This window comes from Diadema antillarum, unplaced genomic scaffold, assembly GCF_040938485.1.
Source record: "Diadema antillarum isolate AM-2024a unplaced genomic scaffold, OU_Dant_1.0 seq00000217_RagTag, whole genome shotgun sequence".
Classification (NCBI taxonomy): domain Eukaryota; kingdom Metazoa; phylum Echinodermata; class Echinoidea; order Diadematoida; family Diadematidae; genus Diadema; species Diadema antillarum.
Genome location: NW_027271272.1, coordinates 1004448 through 1010447, shown reverse-complemented (window position 1 = coordinate 1010447; position 6000 = coordinate 1004448). Strand labels below are relative to the sequence as shown.

Genomic DNA, 6000 nt, shown 5'->3' with positions numbered 1-6000 from the left:
TCAGCTCGTCACTGCCTTTTGATAATGTCATTTCAGTTTTATCGGTCGAAAGTTCAACAACATGAAACTACCAAGTAGTCTGTATCACAGCAAGATAAACGGGGACAGGAAAGGGAAAAAAACAACCAACCAAACAAACAAACAAACAGAAGCTCCACACAAAACACTTTCTCTGGCAAGATAACGCTCACTTTCCTTGAAACACTTGCATTCAGGTGTTCCTGCTTGGCGCAAAACGACCCGTTGCATATATATCTTTACCACTGTTCCTTATATATTTTTAACTCTGTCACTGCAAATGACAAATCTACGGTGTATGATATCTGTGACTCTTCTTAGCAGTTGTCTGCAGAGGATTAAATGGTGACGATAAAGTCATGGGAAAGGCAGTGTCAGCGTGACATGAATACATTAGAAACGGCGCGAAACACCGGATTGCAAGTGAAGCACTATGCAGGGCTCGGTTTCATAAAAAGCTGTTAGGATGGCAACTCTTGCTGGAATGGGAACTTCCCGTAGCAACAACCAATCAGGTAGCTGGATTCTTGTCGTTGCCATGACAAATGCCATTCAAGTAAGAGTTGCTATCATAGCAACTTTTATTATCATATTTGTCGATATTATCATTAAATGTGGCTCAGAATGGCTGACCCGCTGTCCATCTGAACGCGGAAACTTAAACCACCAAAGAAGAACTATATGGAAAAAAATCGGTGAATTATTGACAATGACACTACAGAGAGCCATATTTTTTCTGCATCCCTTAAGAGTACCTTAAACGCGTTGCTCGATGTTACAAAGGCAGCTTGCGCGTGCGGGGCAAGAGATATTAGAGAGAGAGCTTGTTTTTTAACATACCAGCCAGAATGGGCGAAGCACGTTGTACGCGCATGCTAATATAAGGACGAGGTTGTCTGTTTTGATAAGAGAATAGCCCCACACCTTCCATATAGTTCTTCTTCGGTGAATTGAAGGACAGACTTACACCTGCACAGGAGGCTTCTTTTCAGCTGCTTCTATCTCTTTTTCTTTCCATCCTGTGCTACTTTTGCAACCAAAATAATTGCGGAGTACGGGCGGTGCGTAAACGGCGCAAAACAAAAATAGTATCACGGTCGTGATCGACATGATTACGATCAAAGCGATGAATCCTGGCGAGGTAATACTAACATCCCCAGCTTGCTTGATATCGGGTTCGTCATTACCAGAGCGTGGTTTGGCATTGATTTGATTGGTAGATTCCGCGCGAAGTGGGTCTGTTGGGGGCGCCGGGGTTGTACAGAGTGTGGCCACGGAAACGATTGGTCTTTGAGCCATGGTTGGGGGCTCGCTGCAGAGAACGGTCGAGGCCCTTTCTCCCAGCTTTTCGGCCAAGGCCTGGCGAAAGGGATCGAGGGAGCAGTCACACAACCAAGGGTTACCAACAGCTCCAATCTCCTCCACTCCCTCCAACTCGACTTCGGACAATGAGAAGGTGGACAGGTGATTGTGGGAAATGTTCAGACGCACAAGATTGATTGAGGAAAACGTACCCGGCATGACACTAGTGAGTCTATTAACTGATAGATCGATCGTCCGTACGCTACTGAGCCCGGTGAAAACACCTCTGCGGAGGACTTGCAACCTGTTGTACGACAAATCGACAAAGTCGAGTTTTCTCAGGTCTTTGAAGATGCCCTCTGGGAGATCTTCTATGAAGTTGTTATCGAGGAGTAGCCTTCGGAGGTTCACAAGGCCCTTGAAGACATCCTGGTCGAGGTGGTGCAGCTTGTTGAAGTCTAGGTGAAGCATCTCGATCGTGGGGGACTCATGGAAGACACCAGTAGCAATGGATCGGATGCGGTTGTGGCTCAGGTACACCCACTTCAGACTGGAGGTGTCATTCAGGGCGTGAGCCGGGATGACTTGCAGCTCGTTCCAGAGAAAGTTGATGCACTTCAACCGATAAGCCCCGGCAAAAGAATTGCTAGAAATCTGTAGACAGTCAACACACACACACACACATACATACACACAAAAAGAAACAAAATAGCAGTCGTCAGGACATGTAGGAAACACATGGTATTCAATTATTGACAGATAACTTATTCGTGATGGCAATACAATTTACATCTCTCAAAAGAAAGCTACGACGTTCGATAGTTACAGATCATCATTCTTTCTCGTTCACTAAGTATGTATTTTACTGAACTGATGGTAAAGGCTCCAAGAGAATGAGACAGAAATAGACCGAGGGACAAAAAGAAAGACAGAAAAGGAAAAACCTGGGTTCCGTTTCATAAAACTTGTTATCAGTGACAACTGCCACATTTCTATGACAAACTTGCTCTTAGCCAATCAGATGCAAGAATTTCAGTTGCTTATAACAACTTTGACAACTTGTCACTGATGACAAGTTATATGAAACGGGCCCCTGGTCTCACACTTGGAACTTTCTTTACCGTTGTCACGTGGTTCTCCAGTATCTGTAGGTACTTCAAGTGCGAGAAGGTGCTGAACGTCCATGGTTGCACGGCGGTGATGTTATTCTGGTTAAGGTTGAGCACCTTCGCTGCGGAGCATTCCTGTGGGACGCTCATCAGGCGTCTGCGAGAGCAGTCCGCGTTTCTGGCCCATGAGACGTAGTGGCAGTGCCGGTTGCAGGGGTTTCCATCAGTGGCCTCGATCAGAAAGATGTTATTGTCGCACAGAAGTAAACAGAGGACCACGCGCAAAGCAAGGAGGCGAGATGTGAAGACTTTCTTATTGGGATTCATGTTCGACCTACCGAATGGGGAATTAAGAAGCAAAGTAGTATCATGCATGAGGAATATACACATACACAGACACAATCATGCTGGCATTTTATGCATACACACTCACATGAATGAAAGGCGACCACTTTCACAAAAACATGGTCGCATCATCGTACAGCACTAGTTACCAAGGTCACAGATGGGTATTAGCCAATCCAATGAGTTCCGAGTATTTTAGGTGTAACCAAGGTATCTGCAGTTTACTCCACCTGGGCCCTAATGCATACAAAAGTTGAGGCCACACATAAATCAGAAATTCAAATTCAAATCTTTGAATACTCAATTCTGATTGGCTGATGCCTGGTTATGTTTGATTTTCTGACTACCGTTTGATTTACATCTTTTTACGCAATAAGGCCCTGTTAGAAAAGGTTTTGCTTATCACATTGTGTTCTTTCAGCGTTCTGCACCCCTACCTGAAAATGGTACACATAATGTCCATGATTGTAATCATCATTGATTTTATCATCACGACAGTACGTATACTGTATATACCTTCGTAATCTGCTAGACGCTATTTTGATTATTAAGTTTTTCTTATCTCTCTCACGACCGCACGCGCGGCACCCCAGACGACACGTACGCATTAACGTTCACAAAAAAAAAATAATAATCTTATTCAAATCGATATGATTGACGTGAACCCGCAGTACTTGAAGGAATTTGCTGTTGCGGGAGATCCTGCACGAATTCAAATTTAATAATCATTGACATGGGCTCTCCACAGAGGTCCATCAAAGCTCCGAGTGGGTTTTCCCACTGCAAGTAAACAAGATTAGAGGAAGCCACTTTAACAGATTTCAAAACAATGCGACGAACGTTTACAGGCTAACCAACTGATATGTGGTGTGTGGTGATACATCTCAGATCTCCCACTTGCGATGTTCGTGTATGTTATCATGAATCCGACGTTTAAAGATTACTAGTGTAGTCACGACGAACTAACATCCTTATTTACTTTAGGCAAAGCATTATCTGGGCGGGAACACAGACCTCGCACTTCGCCATGTGATAAATAAAATAAGATAAACTTTAACCCGTCCAGATTGAATATAGTTACTTTCTTGATAAAAACTCACCAATGTGCACGTTGTTGGACAAAACAATCGAGAAATCGTGCTTTACAGGGGATGGTAACTGATCAGTGAGAATCAGTGGGAACTGGGGGATGATTGTTCCAATCCTTGTGGGATTCATTTAAGAGTACATTATACATCTATTGTTTTGTGAAAATTATTTGCTTCAGAATGGTCTCATATTCACGTAATGTGCAGTTCAATGTTTCCAGGTTAGCATGCCTGTACGGTGACGGGGTGATCGTTAACGGGCCGGGCCGTTAATGATCTCTCCGACACTGTACTGATCACTAGCGACAAGGTACGGTGGTTCTGGATAGATCAAACCGTACGAACGTCGTGGTCTCCACCAGCTACCGTTTTTAGGGCATGTTCTTAGTGGGTCGGATGTACAATTACTATGTATCGTATTCGGAACCACTCTCAATTTGTACGTTTTCCCTAGAGTATCAGCCCCACCTGACAGTACGAAATATGTAGCTTTTTCGTGAAATCATAGTGTTCCTTAAATTGCTAAAAGACCTCCCACTTAGATCTATATGTCCGGACTTTTTGGAGCAATATAAGCTCATTAGTGTACTTTATCGGAGCTCTCACGCGATGAATACGAGTAACATATGACTTTGGCTGGGTGTTAAGCGTGAAACATACCTATAGGTGTAGGACATCGTCGTTGTACACGTACGGAGAAGACAAAGTTTTGATGGGTTCACCTGCATCCCCCCCCCCCCCCCCCCGGTCCTCAACGAAAGAACATATAAGTAAAACAGGAAGGTAGAAAGAGACAGCCGCCCCCACTCCCTGGTTCCGCTGAGTCCAAATTTTGTTCCACTTCTTTCACCGCCGTTTTATTACGGAAACTTAGGCCTAGCGCCAGCTGTATTTTGAGCAACAACAAAAAAAGTCTCCGTTTTCAAAACAGCATCCTCGTAATTCCCAGTTCTCATGAGAATGAGCCAGTTCGTAATTAGCTCAAGTACACATTGGTACAAATGACCTTTCCTTTTTTCCTCTATTTTGGTTAGGCACTTCACTCGTTTTCAAAGCGACATAAATGCATAAGCTTCCCCGACGTATAACAATTTATGGAATTTATATTCAAACAAAGAATGAACTTGCGTTTATAGACCAGGTGACCAGAATGGCCGATTGACATTTCAGGACGCATCCATTTCATTGTTTTGTATTGAATGCATTAGCAACATTTTCTTCTGATATTGCCAAATACCAGCCTTGTTGACACAGGGATATATATGCTGCGGCAAGCACCATCTATATCAACATAAGGATACATGAATAATCATCACATCACAGATGCTTATCTCAGTGAATTTACAAACCAAAATGCCTGTTGGTACAGTACTACAACCATGGACCCTACGCTATAACTGACCTTTTTCTGCTCATGCACAAAGTGGACCTAAGAACTGGTCTATTGAGTTTATACGTGTAAATGGTTTTAGTAGGTATACGAATACGATGTTTACCCAAAGCAAACTTCCCCCAGCCCGTCAGCTCTGCCAACGCGTTCTCTCTAACCTTTAATTATGATATTCAACGAACCGCATTCTGCAATGAAAACTTCGATGCTCTACAACATTGTTGAGCTATAAAGAACATATCTATCAGCATGGACAAGGCCTGTTTTTCTGCCTTGACTTATGGCCACTTACCACCGGAGATTTCTGTTGCGTTGTGGGTTTATTGGTTGTAGAATGTTTCAAGCTTTTCGGGTTAGTTGCACAGGAGAATTCACATCGCGCCTTCTCTCCCTCTCAGCAGCTGCTTGAATAGGTACAATCAACGGCCACCCAAGGCTGCCTATAAAATCCAAACAAAAGGCGCGTCTCCCTACCATCGCACGCAATCCGTTCCGACCGTTGCACCTGGTTACACCATGCAGGGAGGTGAGAGACACGGTCTCACCTCCCTGCACCATGGGAGCTCCATGGTTGCACGCATATGTGCAGTCGTAAACAAGGTTCTGTTATTGACAGTTTGAATATACGCAAAAAATACGAGGGGAAGCCCCGACGCCGTCATCAGTTTCTGTATATACAGAGTATATGCCGAATATTTCGAGAGGTTTATTTTCGTGTTGGGCAACATGCATCAATTCCTTTTTGATA

General features: G+C 43.8%; 1 protein-coding gene across 1 annotated transcript; it reads right to left on the bottom strand.

Moving 5' to 3' along the window:
• Nucleotides 1–923: 923 nt before the first annotated feature.
• Nucleotides 924–5706, bottom strand: LOC139729039 (uncharacterized). The gene is made up of 3 exons (XM_071639963.1): nt 5545–5706; nt 2442–2763; nt 924–1974 (listed from the first exon to the last, which is right to left on the bottom strand). Exons 2-3 carry the CDS (start codon nt 2754–2756, stop codon nt 982–984), a joined length of 1308 nt encoding a protein of 435 aa, XP_071496064.1. The 5' UTR covers nt 2757–2763; nt 5545–5706; the 3' UTR covers nt 924–981.
• Nucleotides 5707–6000: the final 294 nt, after the last annotated feature.

What these genes read in the sequence shown, in the direction of transcription:
- LOC139729039 (XM_071639963.1), bottom strand. Translation starts at nt 2,756, where the DNA reads ATGAATCCCAATAAGAAAGTCTTCACATCTCGCCTCCTTGCTTTGCGC. An exon ending in TGGAGAACCACGTGACAACG is followed by an intron (nt 1,975 to 2,441) that starts GTAAAGAAAGTT and finishes GACTGTCTACAG; the next exon opens with ATTTCTAGCAATTCTTTTGC.